The sequence below is a fragment of the Portunus trituberculatus genome, chromosome 13 (genome assembly GCF_017591435.1).
Source record: "Portunus trituberculatus isolate SZX2019 chromosome 13, ASM1759143v1, whole genome shotgun sequence".
Classification (NCBI taxonomy): domain Eukaryota; kingdom Metazoa; phylum Arthropoda; class Malacostraca; order Decapoda; family Portunidae; genus Portunus; species Portunus trituberculatus.
The window spans coordinates 2,476,013-2,496,952 of NC_059267.1; the positions used below are offsets into that span (position 1 = coordinate 2,476,013).

Consider the following 20,940-nt stretch of genomic DNA (forward strand, 5'->3'; position numbering starts at 1 on the left):
ACAAAGGTATTTTTCACTTCAATATGTGTGTATGATACTTTTTGTTGCTCTCCATTAATTCCTGGCCGTGATATTTTCCACAGGCGTTGGTGCTCTGAAACGCTCGAGTCTGTCTGAAGGACTCGCTGGCTTGTAATTGTGAAGGCCAGACAGATGCTTTGTACGGTTCTTGGACGTGTTATGAGTGTTATGCGTCTACTCTTGTTTTGATTGGCTGGATCTATTTAGCAAGAGTTAGTCCAGCTTATTTCATACTCAGAAAACTTACACTCTTACAGTATGATTAGTGTTGATTCTCACAAGGATATCCCACAAGAATTTACTGTAACTTAATTCCAATGGTGTTCGTGGAGAATCCTTCGTAACAACAACCAGCATCATGATAACCAACAGCAATGTTACACCTTTCATCTTCTACCATTATTTCCTTTGCCTCTGAACTTTCCATATACTGCCTTGATCCTTTCTTCAGCGGCCTCGCTACACAATTGAGACTTTATATTGCCCTGTTTCACCCCATTCAGTCAGCCTTATTAATCCAAGACCTAATAACTCTTTCCTCCTTTTACTACTATTCTCTGGAACTTCTCTGTCTCTGCACACTGTTCTGCTACAACTTGAACTGCTTCAAAAGACGAGTGTCGAGACACCTTTGAAATTTCAAATGCTTCCCTCTTGACTCTCCTTATGCTATTTTCTGCTTGGGAAAACTATTTGAGCGGTTATTTTTTTTTTCTTCATTATTTTGCCCTTGGTCGACCTTCCTGTTGCATAAAGAACAACACTCTAGTTTATGATTTAATGCCAGAATGCGTATTTGACAACGAATACCGCGAACTATACACGGCCTTGTATGGAGGCACAAGTCCTGCTAACGAGACTTATCACAGGAGACAGACACGGAACACATGCAGATATAAGGAGAGTACAATGACTTTTATTAATTAGCGGACCATCTGGGTGTGTCAGGAGACCCTCGAAGGCCAGACACTGCTTGCAGCTCGGGCGTGTGCGGAAGTGTAGTGGTGGTGGTCAAGGAATTCCTGATGCCACAGTGCCCACTAGTGTTGACATAAGATGCAGAAGACACACATTCTGCGTTCATTACGTCGCCAGATGGCCTTGGTGTGACACAAGTGATGGATAGTCATGAGGAACACAGAGAACCCAGAAAGAAAAGGAAATTAATGGATATTAACGTGAGACAGACAAGATACAGGAGACACTCCCTGCCACTCTCACATTCACCTTCATGTGGTACCAAGAGATACTACTTCTGAGAAATTTCGAATAGACAAAAGAGAAAAAAAAGAAAGCAAGTGAATTTTAATGCAAGACACATGCAGGATATAGAAGATCTGCTGTTCATGTTTATTGCTACACGCCACCTGACGGCCTTGGTGTGCCACAAGATGCTTCTGTCACATTCCTAAGAGTATAAAGGAAAAGAAAATTAACTGTTCAGAAAATTCTAAAGTGGATAAAGAAATAGATAAACAAATAATATCAAATAAAACACCACTCGAGGACGTCCAATCCAGTTACATTTTTATTTCAACTCTACAGAAGAACAAGAAGCTTCAGAAGACTGGTGAATGATTTAGTGGAGGACATTATCATGGATCAGGGTTAATAGTGTCTTGGAAAGGAATAGACCGGCTGAACTGTTTGGGGTGTGGGGCCGCTGAGCACTGCTGTGGCCTGCCAGGGGTGTATGGCGAGGGGCGGGTGCTGAGTGGCCTGTGGTGGGTGCTGAGTGGCCTGTGGTGGGTGCTGAGTGGCCTGTGGTGGGTGCTGAGTGGCGAGTGGCGGGTGCTGAGTGGCGAGTGGCGGGTGCTGAGTGGCGAGTGGCGGGTGCTGAGTGGCGAGGGGCGGATGCTGGGTGGCGAGAGGAGGGTGCTGGGTGGCGAGTGGCGGGTGTTGAGTGGCTTGGGGTGGGTGTGGCGGGTGTTGTGGTGTGTGTGGTGGGTGGTAGGGTGGGTGTGCCTGGGGCTGGTCAGGTGGCGATGGCTGGGGACGGAAATCTTGCTCGTCGAAAAGCTCCTTGCACTTTGGCGTGTTGACGGGGTGCTGCACTCTGCACTCCCTGGCGCACTCCTCCATGGTCTTGAAGTTGTTGTCGTTGCCAGCACAGCCGCCGTACACGAAGCAGTCACAGTTTCCGATGGCTGGATTGTAGAAGTAAGACGGGAAGAAACCACGGCAGAGTCCTGTTTCAGGCCGGAGGAAGCACTTAGACGGGATCGACGCTGCCCTGTCCTTCCAATCTCCCCACCCCGCTGCACCGCCCCCTGCCATCACGCACGCCGCCGCCGCCGCCAGGAAGACTCTCTGCATGCCTCGGGGCCTCGCCATGGTGCCGCTATGGACTCACTCACGCGTCGCTCGCCCAAAACAGTACTCGTTGTCTTCGTCGTTGTCGTTGTTTCTGTTGCTGTTATTATTATTATTATTATTATTATTATTATTATTATTATTATTATTATTATTATTATTATTATTATTATTATTATTATTATTTTTATTGTTATTATTATTACAGTTGGTGGTGGTGGTGATGGTGTTGTTGTTATGGTCACTGTATTCACGCGTCACCATCTATGCACTCCACACAAACAATCCACACAAGAGTAAAGCCTCGTCCCGCCCAGCATGCAGCGGCTCCCGTTAGTGGGTGGAGGATACGCACCAACCTACACAGGCTATTCACATGGCTCAGCACGCGTGTTGAGTCGTGGCCAGGGCGCGCTGCTCCAGTCAGCCTCTCGCCGCCTTCACAGTCCTCCAGCAGCAGCAGCAGTGGCGCGGAGAGGAGTGCTCGTCCAGTGTACACTGCACGAGATCTTTTACCAGACTGCCGCTGAAGGACAAACCCTCCATTCACTCGGTCTCCTTGTTGCACCGTTGTGACTCCCCCGCGGCCCGTCCCGCTGCCTCCTCCCGGCCACGGCGCGGCGGGAGGAACTCGTAGCTGCGGCACCTGAGCTCGGGTGTCGCCTTGCTCCACCTTGGCACACATAGAAGAGGGAAAGCCCAGGCAACTGTCATGACGCAAGCCACGCGGTACAGCGGGGGACTGAACTAGAGCGAGGAAGTGGCGTGTGGTGTTTTTAAGCACATGATGTCATTTGATTGAGTTTTCTCCACTTTCCGGCATAAAATAAAAACGCAGGTGTCAACTTCACGGACAATAAAAAAAAAAAAAAAAAAATCGGGTGACTCAAGCACAACAAGGCTGGTTGGGGGACTGGGGGAGAGGATAGAGGTGTTTTCAAATAAAACCACGTACTATTTCGTATTTAATTTTCCCTTTCCCCGTGTGTGGTACTTCCCGCGTGAAATGAAAGGCGCTTAGGTCAAAAGGTTGAGCGCCTCACGAGACCACTCACAATTTCATGCTGCATTTTATCATCGAGGTCGCGAGAAGAAACATAATAACTGAACTCACGAATACCGCACAAAAAAGGGAGGCCATCCAGGAAGAAGAGAAGGAAGAAGAAAAGGTGCGCGGAAGGGTCACGGCAAGACGAACTGATCTTTGCATTTTATTTTCTACTCCGCAGTACTAAAGCAAACGAGAGGTTGTCTGCCCCGCATTGCCCTACCCTGCCCTGCCCCATGCTGCCCGGCCAAGGCCATCACACACAGGCCTTGCCACATTGCGCTGTTGTACATTATGAGGCGGGGTGAACGTGTGATGCTGGCGGGTGATTTCATAGTCATATCCAGCTACCCACTCATGCACCCAGTCACCCAGTTAATCAGCCATGCACCCAGTCACCCATCCAATCAGTTACACATCCACCTAGTCAGTCATCCAGTCATACATTCAGCCAGTCAGCCAACTAGTCAGCCATACATCCAGCCAGCCAGTCACCCAGTCATACATTCAGCTAGCCAGTCATGCACCCAGTCACCCAACTAGCTATGCATCCAGCTAACCCAGTCATAAGTCATACATCAAGCTAGCCAGTCATGCATTAAGCCAAACATTTACCTAGCCAGTCACCCATCCACTCATCCAACGAGTCTATCCAGTCAGTAATACATACCTACACATTCAGCCATTCAGCCAGCCACTCACAATCACAGTCACACATTACGTCCTCCCATAAAGCAAATAAGCCAGCAGCCACTAGACTCACCCATCAAAAAGCCAGTGTGTCACCCTCTCACCCAGATAACTATGTCACCCAGCCAGCCAGTCAGTCACGAAGGCTTGGGGGGACACCATTCTTAAATCTGAGCGTCACCAAGTCACCCAAACACCCCCAAACACCCCCAAAATCACCCAAACACCACCAAATATCCCAAAATCACCCAAACACCCCAAACACCCCAAAATCACCCAAACACCCCCAAACCCCCAAAATCACCCAAACACCCCAAACACACCAAATCACCCAAACACCCCAAACACTCCCCAAAATCACCCAAACACCCCCAAACACCCCTAAAAGTCACCCAAACACCCCCAAACACCCCCAAAATCACTCAAACACCCCCAACACCCCAAAAGTCACCAAAATACACCCCAGACACCCTCAAAAGTCACCAAAATACCCCCTAACACCCTCAAAAGTCACCAAAATACCCCCAGACACCCCAAAAGTCACCCAAACACCGTCTTTCATGTATAGTGAAAATTACGTAGAATTTTCACTTTTATTTTATAACTAGTAGGATTTCAACAGACATTTCACAGCAGTAGGATAATTTTCAGGACATTTATCCAAGAATTTTTTTTGGGGGGGCAACTCTGCTAAACTTTTAGGGAACTGGCAATCAAGTGGGCCTTTTATTTTTGCTATAGTATTTGTTGCCCTTGGCCAGTTTCTCCTCTTCCATGAAAAAAGGGATAAAAGAAGGAAATGGCATCCATGAAAATTGATTAAGCGCCTACGTATCCTTTGGCATTTATCCTTTTTGGTCTTGGTTCTGTTTATGGTAATGGTCTAATGGTCTAATGGTGTAATGGTGTAATGGTGTAATGGTCTAATGGTCTAATGGTCTAACGGTCTAATGGTCTAATGGTCTAATGGTCTAATAGTCTAATGGTCTAACGGTCTAATGGTTCAATGGTCTAACGGTCTAATAGTCTAATGGTCTAATGGTGTAATGGTCTAACGGTCTAATGGTCTAATGGTCTAATGGTCTAACGGTCTAACGGTCTAATGGTCTAATGGTGTAATGGTGTAATGGTCTAATGGTCTAACGGTCTAACGGTCTAATGGTCTAATGGTGTAATGGTCTAATGGTCTAATGGTCTAATGGTCTAATGGTGTAATGGTCTAACGGTCTAACGGTCTAATGGTCTAATGTTCTAATGGTCTGGTGTGGTGTGTGTTTGTGTAATTTATTCGTGTCCTTCGCTTACTTGTGTAGTATGGAACGTCTATCTCTGTGTCACCTATGTAGGAGTGTGCCAGATTGATGGATGCTTCTTACGCACCACTCCCCCCTCCCCCCTCTCTCTCTCTCTCTCTCTCTCTCTCTCTCTCTCTCTCTCTCTCTCTGACACTGGACATTTCCCGTTTTCTGTTCCTGCACTTGGTCACCTTAGAGAAGTAAATTAATACACTTGTTTCTCTCTCTCTCTCTCTCTCTCTCTCTCTCTCTCTCTCTCTCTCTCTCTCTCTCTCTCTCTCTCTCTCTCCAGCAGCGTCCCCCCCAACACCCCCACATTGCTTGCGTGAGGCGGAGGTAGTGCGGTGCGTGGTCAGGGCCGGCGGGTGGTAGAGGTGGTGGTGGGGGTGGTTGTGGTGGTGGTAAAGAGGTGATCAGTTCAACGCTTCCTGGTGTGGTGGTGGTGGTGGTGGTGGTGATGATGGTGGTGATGGTGGTGATGACGTAACGTACCTCCTTTTTTTCTTCTTTTTTTTTGCTTTGATTGTGTGTGTGTGTGTGTTTGTACCGTACGTCTCAGATATGATAATTGAGGACAGATTATAGAAACACACACACACACACACACACACACACACACACACACACACACGGGAGCCAGTTTTTGTAGTGCAGGATTCTAAGTAAGGGACTTTTGCATAATATTGAGGGACAGCCATTCCATCATCAGCGACAGTGTGGTTGGCGCAGCGCTGATGATGTTGATGATGTCTTCCTTCCATTTACTGCCTGTGTTGCTGCTACTTAGGTTAAAATCAGGTTAGGTTAGTAGTAGTAGTAGTAGTAGTAGTAGTAGTAGTAGTAGTAGTGGCGGCAGAAAAGAGTAGGATGAGCAGGAGGAGGAGAAGGAGTAGTTGCAGTAGGAGGAGGAGGAGGAGGAGGAGGAGGAGGAGGAGGTATCGTAAGCACAGACATAACTTGACATCTGACTCACGTTTTCTCGCGCCTGACGTATGAGGAGGAGGAAGAGGAGGAGGAGGAGGAGGAGAAGGAGGAGGAGAAGGAAGAGGAGAAGAAAAATAAAGACAAAAAAGGAACATTGGAAGATGAAGAAAACGACGAAGAAGATGCAGAAGAGGAAGAACATGAAAAAAAAATGTAAAGGAAAAAAAATAACGAATAAGTGAATAGAAATAGGAAAAAAGAAGAACAGAACAAAACGAGACGAAAAGAAAAAAAAAAGAAGGAAAAACAGAAACAGAATAGATAAAAGAAAAGAAACACCACCACCACCACCACCACCACGCCCTGACCAGCTGAGGGTGACGTGAGGGGAGCGGAAGTGTTCATTTGGCACTCTACACTGGGGGAAGCAAGGGTCAGGTGCCGCCCGCTACTGGTAACTGCCGGCTGCTTCTGGTGTGCCTTGGGGGGGAGGGGAGGGACAGTGCGTGAGTGAGGGAGGTGTAGGGTGTAGGGGAAGGGTATAGGGAGGGTGTAGGGGGGTTAAGTGGGGGTGTAAGGGGGGTTGTATATGGGTGGCTCTGTCAGGTGTCCAAATCGTACTGCTCTCTCTCTCTCTCTCTCTCTCTCTCTCTCTCTCTCTCTCTCTCTCTCTCTCTCTCTCTTATATAGAAAGTTGTATAAGCGTTCGTTATTTGTTATGTTACTAGAAACTGGCTGGCACAACGCAACAGAGAGGCAGAACACACACACACACACACACACACACACACACACACACACACACACACACACGATAGCCATATCAAGAAAAAAAAAAGTAATAGAGCCAAGAAACAACACAAAAACAGAAGAAGGAACTATAATCACGATAATAACCATATGCAACGTCCTTCACCACCACCACCACCACCACCACCACCACCACGACATACGAGAAAAAAAAAAAAATCATAATACAATAGAACAAAACAAAAGGACGCACGATTATCACGCACCTTTGTCACGCCCGAGGCAGCAACCCGTCAAACGAGATGAGACAGGGACGAGGCGAAGCGGGGCAAAGCGGGGCAAAGCGGGGCAAAGCGAGGCAAAACGGGAGTGGGTGGTAGGCGGGTTACTGCAAGGTTCATTGAGGTGAGTCGGGGTACTGCATGGAAGACTAGAGAGAGATAGAGGTCTGTATTTAGAAACGCTTTAGAAATCTTGTCACTCTGCCTCTAGAACCATAAAAACACACTTAAAACGCTTTGCTCTCACCATGATTATTTTCCAAGGCCACAGACATGATTAGCGGGGTTTTTAAGAGTGTTTCTCCAGTAAATAATGTAGAAATCTTGTCAATCTACCTCTAGAACCGTAAAAACGCCTTAAAAACTCGTATACATTTTAAATAAACCCTTTTGAAATAGTGGAGGTGAATCACAGAAGAGAGAGAGAGAGAGAGAGAGGGGAGTTGATGAAAAGGAGGAAGGGATCTGGATTAGGTATTGAGGAAGGGGAAGGATAGGAAGTGGGGAGAAGTGTAGTGTGGATGAAATAGTGAAATACACGGAATAGGAAGAGATGGGGAACGGGAGATGGGGGAGGATGGATAAATTTCCAGGGAAGGGGTAACGGGGGAAGGACACTGGGAGGGAATAGAACAGCTGACTGGAAGGGGGAGATGGGGCGGTCTGGATAGCTGGATGGAGGGGGAAGGACATCATGGGGGAGGTGGTCTGGATGCACGAAGGCTGGGGGGAGAGTACGGGACTGTGGCGGTGCGTGGGTGGGTGTCTGGTGGCTGGTGGCTGGTGGACGGCTGGCTGGCGGGCGACTGTGGGTAGAGGAGACAGGAAGTACACAGAAAGAGTTGAGGCTGAATAGATGCTTTTGGTTTTCCCACTTTTCTGATCGTGTCTTGCGTCCCTTCAAGCGAGGAGAGTTAGCTCACTTCCGGAATTGAATTGACTCTCACTGGAAAATAGAAAATGGGCAAGAAATAAAAAGAAAATTAATATGAGGAAGGGAGAATGATTAATGGGAAAAGGAGGAAGGCGAAAATGGAGGTGGTTGAAAATTAACAAAAAGGAGAAAATTGAAGAATACATTTACAATTTACCTTCTGAAAAGCGACATTTAATCAGCCATTTCATCATTTCCCTATGTTTTCGTAACAAATGACTTTTTTAAACTAGGAAAAAAATAAAAGAAAATAAATAAATGAAAAAAAAAAAAAAACGTTTGTTGGGGGTGGACGTGAGTGTGGCGGCGTTGAGACAGGACTGAAAAACACATCACAGAAACAAAATTCAATATAAGACTCACATTATCAAATCCCTTAACATCATATTAACTTTTAACACGCTCTATTGAAGACAAGTGGGGCTTTCAAGGGTATTTCCATGAGTATTGTGAGTCTACATCCTCAACCGTAAAAAAAGTAAGAAAAAAATATAAAAGAACGCAAATAATCACCTCTGTGGCCTTTGAAAACTGATTATATGAGAAACCAAAGCGAGCGAAAAACGAAAAATACAGACTGTCTTTTCTGATCACCTGTATTCAGCCAGTCTCGCCTGCAACACCTGATTTGTAGACACAGTACCTGACAACACAAAGCGGTGAGAGAAACAATGCCCCTAGGAGATCACTAACAGAAGGACTGCTACATTACGCCTGCCTTCTCTCTCGCCTGACGTATGAGGAGGAGGAAGAGGAGGAGGAGGAGGAGGAGAAGAAAGAGCAAGAGGAGGAGGATGTTGTGATCTTAGTGGGACTCGAATGCTTGCTGCTGTTTGAGATTCTTGTTCCTGTTCTTCTTGTTCTTGTTCTTATTATTGTTAGTAGTAGTAGCAGTAGTAGTAGTAGTAGTAGTAGTAGTAGTAGTAGTAGTAGTAGTAGTAGTAGTAGTAGTAGCAGCAGTAGCAGTAACAACAGAAGAAAACAATAGAAGCAGTATGATGTTTTTTTACTAATAGGGTGAAAGTTACGGGAAATTCTGCAGAAAAACCAGGTAACTCTCGAAACTTCCTATTGTCACCTGGGGGCTGGCTGGCGGGGGCGGGGGCCTCACCTGGGCATGCTTGTAGGGGGGGATTCTGGCAAGCAACACGGCTCTCCCCCTACCTTCTCCCTCTCCTTGCCCTCTTTCTCCCTCTCCCTCTCTCTTTTTATTTCTCATCACAGTATTCTGAATTCTCTCTGTCTCTATTCTCTCTCTCTCTCTCTCTCTCTCTCTCTCTCTCTCTCTCTCTCTCTCTCTCTCTCTCTCTTTAATTTCTGGTTTCTTTTTAGTTTCTGTTCGTTCCTCCTGGTATTTCCGTCTCTTCTCTCCGCAATCCTTCGTTTTCTTCCCTCCGCGTGTTTCCTGCATCACCTCTGACGTGTAGGCCGGTGTTCTTAACCCCTTCAGTACCAGGACGCACTTTCTCATTCATTCTGGTTACCATTTCACTGATTCTATACTGCTTCAAAAACATATGTTGGGATCAGAGCTGAAAAGACTTTGGCCATTAACCTTTTGACCTCCATAGACCTTTCCTAATGCAAATAGAATCGTGTATAACCGGAAATAAAAATAGAAATGCGTGTTAGTATTGAAGGGTTGAAACTTTTCTGTACTGGAAAGCATATTTTACCATGAATTTGGGTCTGATTGCAGCGTTTTATTAATAGGAAGGGTCTATGGAGGTCAGAAGATGAATTAATGGTCATAGTCTTCAGTATTTCAACCCCCACATACGTTTCTGAAGCTGTGTAAAATCACCAAATACTAAGCAGAATTCATATAGAAAACGCGTCATGGTACTGAAGGGGGTTAAACGCTTTGCTCTCTCACCATGACTATTTCAGGAAGACCAAGTGTACGTAGAGATCATTTACCCGGATACTTCATGAAGGCAACGTCCTCCCATCACGCCCATGTACAAGGACAACAAAAAGGATCAGAGATAAAAAAAAAAAAAAAACTATATGACGAATTAATGACGAAAGCAACAAGGAGGAAAACCAGAGAGAGAGAGAGAGAGAGAGAGAGAGAGAGAGAGAGAGAGAGAGAGATTGGCGAGGGGACAAAGGGAAAGGACGAGAGGAAACGCAGCGCTGTTATGTTGAGCAAGTGAGAGATAGATTTACTGAAGATGAAACTTTTACGACTGCTTATACTTTATGACAAGACTTGTTAAAATGCGCGGGTAAGTCGGCGCATCTTGTGGAGGGTCAGGAAAGCGATGTAGAGGGAGAAACGAAAGAAATGGACAGGGAAAATAAGTAAATAAGTAAATAAAACGAAATAAAGGAGAAATGAAAATGTTTAACTCCTTCACTACTGGGAAACATTTTTGACCTTGAGATTTGTGTACGATTAGACCATTTTATTGACATGAGGAAGGGTCTGTGGAGGGAAGGAGATAAATGGCCATAGTCTTCACTATCTTAATCCCTCACATGAGTTTCTGAAGCTGTATAAAATCACCAAATAGTAAGCAGAATGAATATGGAAACGCGTCATGGTACTGAAGTGATTAAGTCGGAGAAAATAGGAAAGAAAACAAGAAAAAAAAGGAAATCAAAGCTGAGAGTAAAGCTAAATGAAAGGAAGAGACGAGGAAAGAAGGAAGGAACGAAAAAGAAAAATGGATGCTTAGAGAAATGAAAACATAAAAAAAGGAAAAGCGACCAGGTGTAGGATAATGAACAAAGGAAATGAAGAAAAGAAGAGAGAGACGAAAAATTTAAATCTTAGAAAACAAAACAATAAATAAATACGAATCTTAGAGAAACGGAAAGGTAGAAAAAGAGGACAGAAAGCAAGAAGAGAGAGAGAGAGAGAGAGAGAGAGAGAGAGAGAGAGAGAGAGAGAGAGAGAGAGAGAGAACACATACATAACAGAACAAAGAAAGGAGGTAATTAGGAAAAAAGCTAAAATAAAGATATGAGAGAGAGAGAGAGAGAGAGAGCGAGGCGCATGCGACGTAAGTCTGCATACGGCGAGGAGGCAAGAAGGAGAGAGGGGAGAGGGAGAGGGGAGACGGGAGATAAGAGGGGAAAACTAGAACTGCGTAGCCTGGTTGTTGCTGCGATTCCACCCCCACTCTCTCTCTCTCTCTCTCTCTCTCTCTACTGGTTCCTCTCCGTTTTCCTCCACTTTCCTATTTCTTCCCTTCTACTTTCTTTACTAGTCTCTCTCTCTCTCTCTCTCTCTCTCTCTCTCTCTCTCTCTCTCTCTCTCTCTCTCTCTCTCTCTCTCTCTCTCTCTTACTGGTTCCTCTCCGTTTTCCTCCACCTTTCCTATTTCTTCCCTTCTACTTTCTTTTACTAGTCTCTCTCTCTCTCTCTCTCTCTCTCTCTCTCTCTCTCTCTCTCTCAACGTGGTTTTCTTGTACAATCTCCTCCCTCTTTCTCTTCGTTTTCTTTTTATCTATTTTTAATTTTCCCCCATACCTTTCCTTACTCTCTCTCTCTCTCTCTCTCTCTCTCTCTCTCTCTCTCTCTCTCTCTCTCTCTCAAAAGTCTCAGGACAAAGACCACGCGCCCTTGGTAACCGCGCGCTACCACCGCCAACCTTCGCGCTAAATATGGCTAGTCTTCAAAACAGGAAGTTCTTCTTGTTTAGCATATAAGGAATGGTTTTCTTGTTCGAGTTCATATTTTGGTGATAATTTGCTTAGTTTTTATTTATTGTTTTGTTCTGTATTTGTTTTCTTTTTTTATTTTATTTATTTATTAATTTATTTATGTGTTTGAGATTGTTTGTGTTTTGTTGATGGTTCTTTTTTGTTTTGGTTTTGATCTTGTTTTTTTTTTTTTGGTTAAAGGATTGTGTTTCTTTTTTTTTTCTTGCTGATAATTTAGTTTTGATCTTGTTTTGTTTTGTTTTATTGTTTCTTTTTTTTTCCTTTCTTTCAGTTCGTCAGAGAGAGAGAGAGAGAGAGAGAGAGAGAGAGAGAGAGAGAGAGAGAGAGAATGAATGAATGAATGTGTGAATCTAAGTGAAAGCAACGGTGGTGGTGGTGGTGGTGGTGGTTGTGATGATGATGATGATGATGATAATGATGATGATGATGATGATGATGATGATGATGATGATGATGATATAGTGAAGATAAGGAAACGAAAGAAAACATACGAGAGAGAGAGAGAGAGAGAGAGAGAGAGAGAGAGAGAGAGAGAGAGAGAGAGAGAGAGAGAAATGAGAAATGAGAGAAAGTGAGGGGATGAGGGGAAAGAGAGTAAGGAAATGTAAGGGGAAAGGTGAGGGGAGGGGATGGGGAAGCGTGAGAAGTAGAGGAAGGGGAGGGAGTGAGGGGAAGTGAGGGGAAGTGAGGGGACAGGATGAGAGCTAGGAGGGAGGGATAGAGTGAGGGTAGATGATGTGAAGCAAGGGAGAGAGGGTGAGGGGAATGATGACAGGACAGGAGGAGGAGGAGGAGGAGGAGGAGGAGGAGGGTAAGAGAGAGAGGGAGAGAGAGTGCGGGGACCTGCGCATAGAGGGGAGAAGGCTGCTATATAAACTGCTTCCCCACACTCCTTTCCTTGCCACTGTGCTCTCCCCTCTCATCCTAAGAACTCACACACACACACACACACAAACACACACACACACGAACATTATCACAGTTACCTTCGTCAGGAGAAAAAGAGAGAGAGAGAAAGAGAGAGAAAGAGAGAGCGAGAGAGAGAAAAGAGAGTGAGTGATAATTTTAGTACGGAGTGAGTCTGCCCGTGACTCGCGCCCCTGGGAAGTCTTATTACATGGACACTTCTGAGTTGGCTGAGGAGGAGAACCGCCCCTCGGAACTGAAGGACCTGGAGTGCATCGCTGGGGGTGCCCGGAAGGTCCTCTGTCGCTCCGCCCTCACGCCACGGGAGAAACAGGTGTGTATGTGTGTGTGTGTGTGTGTGTGTGTGTGTGTGTGTGTGTGTGTGTGTGTGTGTAATTCACCACGGTCATCTGCTGGTCACCCAGCCAGTCTTCCCCATTACGGAGCGAGCTCAGAGCTCATAGACCGATCTTCGGGTAGGGCTGAGACCACAACACACTCCACACACCGGGAAAGCGAGGCCACAATCCCTCCAGTTACATCCCGTACCTATTTACTGCTAGGTGAACACACCCCACACATTAAGAGGCTTGCCCATTTGCCTCGCCGCGCCGGGACTCGAACCCGGCCCTCTCGATTGTGAGTCGAGCGTGCTAACCACTACACTACGCAGTGTGTGTGTGTGTGTGTGTGTTGTGAAGCCATCTCATGTTGCTAACCCTGTAAATTCTGATAATTCTTCTCTCTCTCTCTCTCTCTCTCTCTCTCTCTCTCTCTCTCTGTGTGTGTGTGTGTGTGTGTGTGTGTGTGTGTGTGTGTGTGTGTGTGTGTGCTATAATCTGCTCCTAGCCCTTCATGTTATTTATTAAGTCAGTGGTCACCGTGTAGAGAGAGAGAGAGAGAGAGAGAGAGAGAGAGAGAGAGAGAGAGAGAGAGAGAGAGAGAGAGAGAGAGAGAGAGAGAGTTGGGGTCTCCTGCACCTACTTCTCGCCCTTTGTATAAGATAGTGAAGGAGGTGGAAGGCATGAAACAGATGAGCATAGTTTCCAATAACCAGGTAGAGTTAAATCGTTAGTTCTGTCTGTCTTGCCTTCCTTCCTTCCTTCCTTCCTATCCTGAAGTGAATGAAGCGACAGACAGACACACAAACCCCTTCAGTCCCATAACACGTCTTCATATTCATTCTATTTTTACCTGGTGACTTCTTACAGCTTCAGAAACTCATGTGGGGGATTGAAATAGTGAAGACTGGTCCATTAACCTTCTGACCTCCATAGACCCTTGCTAGTGTAAATATAATCGTCTAATCACACCCAAAACTCCTTGTGAAAAATGCGTCCCAGTGCTGAAGGGGTTAATACAATTCTTCCTTATAGTTAATGTTATTATTTCCTATTCTTTGTGGAGTATCTTATGTGAGCCTTCTCCCTTATTTTCATCCTTTTTTTTTAGTCCTTATGTCCTGCTAATATGTAAATAGAGGGACAGGTAGACGTAGAGAAATACATCTTCAACAAGTCTTCTCTCCATGACAGACAGACAGAGAGAAAGAGACAGACAGACAGACAGACAGAAAGGCAGACATGAAGAGAACGAATTTGGTTAATGATTCATGACTTTTTTCCTTTCGTCTTCCCTGTCCAAGAGAGAGAGAGAGAGAGAGAGAGAGAGAGAGAGAGAGAGAGAGAGAGAGAGAGAGAGAGACGGAATTAGATAAAGACGAACTAACAGAAAGACAAAGAATTAGAAACGAACAGAGATAAAGACAGGAAAATGAACAAACAGAAAGAGAAAAACAAAAATACAGACAATTTGACAGAAAAATTAACAGAAACTCTCTCTCTCTCTCTCTCTCTCTCTCTCTCTCTCTCTCTCTCTCTCTCTCAAAACAAAAGAAATACCACAAATAAAAACGCGTCACACTAAAGACAAACCACTATATATGTCACAACCACCACCACCACCACCATCTCCGTTTTCTTTGTGCCCATAAGGAGTGACAAAGGAAATGAGGAGATGGGTACGAAGTTATGAGACAGGCAGACAGACAGGCGTAGTTGAACCTTCTATGCTCTTGTGACACTTCAAGGCAACACTCATATGCTCCTCTCCTGTCCTTGCTCTATGTGGCTCCCTGATAAGCTGTCCTTGTGTGTTTGTGTGTGTTTGTTGTGTTTCTTCAGTGGTGTAGTCACGTAGATGGTAAGGTGAAATTGGTGAGTTAGTTGGTTAGTACGTCTTCCGAGAAGTCTACGGTGTTTGTTCCACGTTTTCTATGATAGCAAGGAATATATCGCTGTCTCTCTCTCTCTCTCTGACCTTCGCCAATCTGTTATATACTGGCATGAAAACAACAACAATGGTAACAAAAACAACAACAACAACAACAATAACAACAACAACTATAGATAAGCAATAAGACCTGAACTGTGTTACCTCCCCGTGTTTCCCCCGTGGGCCAGGTGGTGTACTCTGGGCTGGTGGCGTGGGTCGGCGTGGCACTGGGGCTGGTGTTGGCCTATCCCGCCCTGGCACTCGACTCTTGGGCAGAAGACAGGAACATTACTTTGACTCACCAGGAAATATCATGGTTCAGTAAGTAGGCAACCCATCTGTCTCTCTCTCTCTCTCTCTCTCTCTCTCTCTCTCTCTCTCTCTCTCTCTCTCTCTCTCTCTCTCTTGTTAGTTGTGTGTATCTTCTTGTTCTCTTTTTTTTCTCTCGTTTCCTTTCCTATGTGTCTTCTTTTTTTCCTTTTCTCTTCCGTTGCTGTTGCTGTGGCTTCTTTCTTTCTTCTTCTTCTTCTTCTTCTTCGTCTTCTTCTTCTTCTTCTTCTTCTTCTTCTTCTTCTTCTTCTTCGCCTTCTTCTTCTTCTTCTCTCCATTCATCCTTTATTCATGTTTTTAGGTCAATTTCCTCTCTCCTCCCTCCGTCTTTTCATTACGTAATCTCCCTTTCTCATGGTCCACATTTGCCTGCTTTTCGTCTTCTCTCTCTCTCTCTCTCTCTCTCTCTCTCTCTCTCTCTCTTGCATGCCTCCCATTCGTGACTCGTTCTTTCACCACACTGGCTTATCTTAACTGATGCGCCCTCTGCCGCTCTCTCTTGGCTTCTGCTCGTCTTCCTCACCTCCCTGCCGCTCTCTCTGTGTGTGTGTGTGTGTGTGTGTGTGTGTGTGTGTGTGTGTGTGTTACTGGAGTGGTGATGGTGGTGGTGGTGTTGCAGGAAGTGTGCTGTACCTGGGTTCGATCCCCGGCTCCGTGGTGGGGGATGCTGATGCAGCTGCTGGGACCTCGCCGCCTGCTGCTGCTGCTGCTCCCTGCCCTTGCCCTGTCGTGGCTGCTGCTGCCCATCGTCACGCCACACGCCCCCACACTCATCGTCCTTCGCGCCCTGCAGGTTGGTACTCTGGGTCACTTGGTGGGTCACACAGCTGGCCGGGGTCACACGGGGTGATCGACTCCACGTGGCTGTGGCGGTGACAGGTGTGCTGTTCCCGCAGGGAGTGCTGGTGGCTGGCTGTGGCCTGAGCGTCTACGTTTACCCCTGTGAGGTGGTTGAGGCGCGGCTGCGGGATGTGGTGGGCGCCCTTCCTGAGGCAGCCTTCTCCCTGGGCTTCCTTCTAGCCTACCTGCTGGAGGCCGCCCTGCACTGGTCCGTCGTGGTGCTGCTGGTGCCGTCCTGCCTGCTGCTGCCCACCGCCCTCGCCGTGGCCTTCGTGCCCGAGTCCCCAGCATGGCTCCTTTATCGTGGCCGCCTGAAGGAGGCCCGGGAGGTGCTGACCGCCCTCCGCCCCGCCAGCGTCAGCGTGGAGAAGGAGCTGCTCACCATGCAGCTGGAGGGCGACAAGCAGCGCGGGAAGGAGCCTGGCTGTCCTGTTTTCCTGCTGCAGCATGCTAGGTTTCTGCTGCCCGTACTAGCAGGGGTTACTCTGGTGCTGCTGAAGGAGAGCACCGGTCAGATGGTGCTGGTGCTGACGCTGAGTCGCGTGCTGTCAGGTGGTGCTGTGGGCCTGTCGCCGCTGTGGGGCAGCGTGGTGGTGGGCGCCGCCAGGGTGGTCGCCAACCTGGCTGGCTGCTGCTTCCTGCTGCGCCACTTCTCCCGCCGGGCTGTGCTGTCCCGCGCCTCCCTCACCGCCGGCCTGGCTATGGTCGTGCTGGCCAACTACTACGCCTCTGCCGGAGAACACTTCTGGCCGCAGGTGACGCCCTTTGTGCTGGCGGTGGTGTTTGCGGTGTGTTACGGCGCCGGCGTGGGTCCCGTGGCCAGTCTCATGGTGGCCGAACTGTTGCCGGGGCCCGTGCGTGGCCTGGGCTCGGGCCTCGCCAACGCCGTTCTGTGTGGCGCCCAGTTCAGCCTCACCTTCATCGCGCCCTCCACTGACCAAGAATTCACTTTCTCCTGCTGGGGCTACGGCGGCGGCTGTCTCCTGCTGGCGGGCTTCGCTCTCCTGCTGCCAGAGACGCGTTGCCGCCCCCTGGAGGAGCTCGAGGTGTTCTGGCGGGAGGCCGCTGAGAAGGGCGTGTGCGGGGGATGTCTGGCCCCCAGCAAACAGTCCGCCCTACCCACGCCACGCACCGGCACCCCTGCCCCGTGTGTCTGTGCCCGCGTCCCCTTCCCCAAGACCCACCCATCTCTCCCCGCCATTCAAGTCTCACTCCCCTTCCCAAAATTCCCCGTGCGATCCCCCGCCACCCACACCCCGCACCTCACCACCTCGGCCTCGCTCCCCACCACCTTCGCACTAAGCTTCCCAGGCCTGTGTCCCAGCTCCCCGCCCCTGCTCCCCATCTCCCCTGCCCGTCTCCCCATCCACACCACTGACGCCAACACCTCCACCCCGCTGCTCACCATCCCATCGCCGCACGTCACCGCCACCACCAGCACCGCCCATCAAGCAGGCGGCCACGAGGACATCCTTGAGGGCGTCGCAGGAGCAGCTCAGGCAGATGTGATGCAGCCCTGGCGTCACCTTCAGTCCCATGGTAAGTTGTGGTGTGCGCTCTCTCTCTCTCTCTCTCTCTCTCTCTCTCTCTCTCTCTCTCTCTCTGCAGCACACACTGCAGCACACAAGGAATATAGAAGTATATAATAGTGTATGTTAAAATTTTCTGGACAGTAGCCACGAGTTTATTCAGAGAAAACGTTTTAGGGGTAACTTATATAGTCGAGCTGCGTGGCGTTGGAACTGGTTCGCGCGATCATAGAGAAATTTGTTGCCAACTTAGCGTTAGCGACAATTTTTGTGGATTTCACCCTTTGATGAATTAAGTATTGTGTTTCCTCCTATCCTTTCCTACCTTTGTCTTTGCATCGTGAGTGTAGTGTTACCGTGTCACGCTATGCATTAGGGAGTATAGGGACGCTGGCTGCCAGACTGAGGTGTCTCGCGAGAGACTTTGGAGGTAGGAAAGCAGGAACTGTGCCTCGAGTGCCTGTGACTGTGTATTGTAACTATGAGAAGAATATATGTGAGGAGTGCCACGTACCGGCGTCTCTTTCTATTCGTCTGTCTGCCTGAAGGTGTGCGGCATGGTGACTGCCACGTGATGGATTGTCGATGGACACACCGCGTAGTGTAGTGGTTACCACGCTCGACTCACAATCGAGAGGGCCGGGTTCGAGCCCCGGTAAGCGGCGAGGTAAATGGGCAAGCCTCTTAATGTGTGGCCCCTGTTCACCTAGCAGTAAATAGGTACGGGATGTAACTCGAGGGGTTGTGGCCTCGCTTTCCCGGTGTGTGTTGTGTGTTGATGTGGTCTCAGTCCTACCCGAAGATCGGTCTATGAGCTCTGAGCTCGCTCCGTAATGGGGAAGACTGGCTGGGTGACTAGTAGGCGACCGAGGTGATGGCTGTTGAGGACGCGTCTCCTCGCCTATACAGACTGAAGGGAATCCGATAAAATCCTGCTCGAGGCTTCGTTCTTTCTTTCCATTAGTGTTTCCCCGTCTTTTTGGTTGTTGTATTTCACTCTTATCTCTTCCTCCTTTCCTTCACTTTTCCCTTATTTTTCCCAACTTTTCCAGCTCCTCGTGTCTCTGTGAGTCAATCAGTCGTATTACCAGAAGTTCTCTGGGATACATTTTTACCTTGAGATTTGTGCACGACTAGGCCATTTTATTGACATTAGGAAGGATCTATGGAGGTCAGGAAGATTATTGGCCAGAGTCCTCACTATTCAAATTCCACATGTGAATTCTGAAGGTGTATAAAATCACCAAATAGTAACCAGAATGAATATGGAAGCGTGTCATGGTACTGAAGGGGTTAAACATTCCTCTTTTGTCGTAAACACGTTTACTTTGAAGTCTTGCAGATAACTCCTGTAACTTTATGTGCCTTCGCACGGTGCAGGGGCTGTTTGAGGACTGAGGAGGACGAGGAGGTGAGGAGCGGCAGGCAGGAGCGGTACGGTCTCAACACTCAAGTCAACATGCAGCTCAACAAACAACTCTCTCAGTGTGTGTATCTTCCTGAAGGTGACCAGGTTCCTCTCTCCTGTGACTGGGAACTACCCTCAGCTTGTACGTGGCCTCCATCACCCAGAGCAACGTGAAGAATGAATATGTGAGTTATCTCAGGGAATGTTCGTATCCTATTAGCTCGTATCAAGTTGTCAGTGGGATATTATGTAACTGGGGTGTGACAAGGTTGCCCACTGTCGTCTGGCCTCTCTGAAAACGTGGCCCTTGCTTTGTTTTATGTAAGAGGGGAAAGCTGACCAAGGAAAGCATAGAGAGTTAAAAAGGCTCACTTAGTTGCCAGTTCCCGTGCATGTTTGGGGATGTGTTATATGGATTAAAGGTTTCAAGTGCGGTAATTTAAGGTCGCATGTATGACAGTCTCAGCATGTATTTTTTTTTTTTTTAATGCAAGCTGGCCAAGGACAACAAAAGATAAAAATAAAGAAAGAAAAATCTCATGAATGCCAGTTCCCTTAAAGATAAATAGATAAATAAATAGACAGGCAAAAGTCTTGAACCAATGTCTTGAAACCTCCCTCTTAAAAAAGGTACATACATATTCCTTGTCTGTGTCACGAAGGGTTGGCTGTGTGGCTGGCTGAGGAGCCTAAGATAATGACACTAATGGTTGGGTACTTTTCTTAACCCCTTCATCACTGAGACGCATTTTACCTTCAGATTTATGTACCATTAGACCATTTTTATTGACATTAGCCAGGGTGCATGGAGGTCACAAGATAAATGGCCACAGTCTTCACTACTTTAATGCCCCACATGAGTTTGTGAAGGTGTAAAAAATCACCAAATAGTCATCACAAGGAATATGGAAATGCATCATGGTACTGAAGGGGTTAATAGTACCATTGATATATCCTACTTTCTTTGTTTATGTATACTAAATACTGGAGCAACATTCCCTTATGATATGTTAATTAGTCATCTTCCATGTATGTAAATAGATATCTTGTATTGAATCATTCCTTGTATGTAATGTTTTCTTAATCTTTGGTGCACCTTATATCTCGTTTTGTTTGATGTATGATTAGCTCTAGGTACTACATGTTTAATAGTATTGTTAGTATGACAGTTGTAGAGGTTTATATTTTCAGAGTTTTGTAAGCCAACTGCAGTTTTCTCGAATAAAATATGAAAGAAGTGCCTCTCATAACCTTTGTGTCCAGATCAAAGCATTTCTGTTAGTTTTTTTTTTTTATGCAGGAGGAAGAGACCAAGGACAACAAAATATTAAAAAAAGACCCACTTGAGTGCTGGTCCTCTTCAAAAGTAGTAAAATATTAGCCAAAATCTGGAACAAATGTCTTTAAAAACCTCCCTCTTAAAAGAAGTCAAGTCATAGAAAGATGGAAATACAGAAGCAGGGAGGGAGTTCAGAGTTTACCAGAGAAAGGTATGAATGATTGAGAGTACTGGTTAACTCTTGCATTAGAGAGTTGGACAGAATAAGGGTGAGAGGAAGAAGAAAGCTTTGTGCAGCGAGAGGGGAGACATACAGTTAGCAAGATCAGTAGAGCAGTTAGCATGATAATAGCAATAAAAGATAGAAAGAGATGTAGCATTTCAGCGGTGAGAAAGAGGTTGAAGGTAATTGGTCAGAGGAGGGGAGTTGATGAGAAGGAGGTG

The 20,940-nt window shown here is 46.9% G+C and overlaps 2 protein-coding genes across 4 annotated transcripts; one reads left to right on the top strand and one right to left on the bottom strand.

The window, feature by feature from the left end:
• Positions 1-1,531: 1,531 nt before the first annotated feature.
• LOC123503254 (pollen-specific leucine-rich repeat extensin-like protein 1) lies at positions 1,532-15,384 on the bottom strand. 3 transcript variants are annotated; one of them, XM_045252828.1, is made up of 2 exons: positions 15,273-15,384; positions 1,532-2,434 (listed from the first exon to the last, which is right to left on the bottom strand). In XM_045252828.1, exon 2 carries the CDS (start codon positions 2,353-2,355, stop codon positions 1,630-1,632), a length of 726 nt encoding a protein of 241 aa, XP_045108763.1. In that variant the 5' UTR covers positions 2,356-2,434; positions 15,273-15,384; the 3' UTR covers positions 1,532-1,629. The 3 variants fall into 3 exon arrangements, with proteins under 3 accessions (XP_045108763.1, XP_045108761.1, XP_045108762.1); XM_045252826.1 differs by lacking the exon at positions 15,273-15,384 and adding an exon at positions 2,690-3,077; XM_045252827.1 differs by lacking the exon at positions 15,273-15,384 and adding an exon at positions 2,698-2,839.
• Positions 12,820-20,458, top strand: LOC123503253 (facilitated trehalose transporter Tret1-like). The gene is given in 6 exon segments (XM_045252824.1): positions 12,820-13,170; positions 15,299-15,431; positions 16,060-16,099; positions 16,101-16,233; positions 16,337-17,819; positions 19,190-20,458. Coding segments are annotated over 6 exon segments (1,923 nt in total). The 5' UTR covers positions 12,820-13,047; the 3' UTR covers positions 19,201-20,458.
• Positions 20,459-20,940: the final 482 nt, after the last annotated feature.

Bases quoted from the DNA above. Each gene is read 5' to 3' on its own strand.
- LOC123503254 (XM_045252828.1), bottom strand. From the start codon at position 2,355: ATGGCGAGGCCCCGAGGCATGCAGAGAGTCTTCCTGGCGGCGGCGGCG.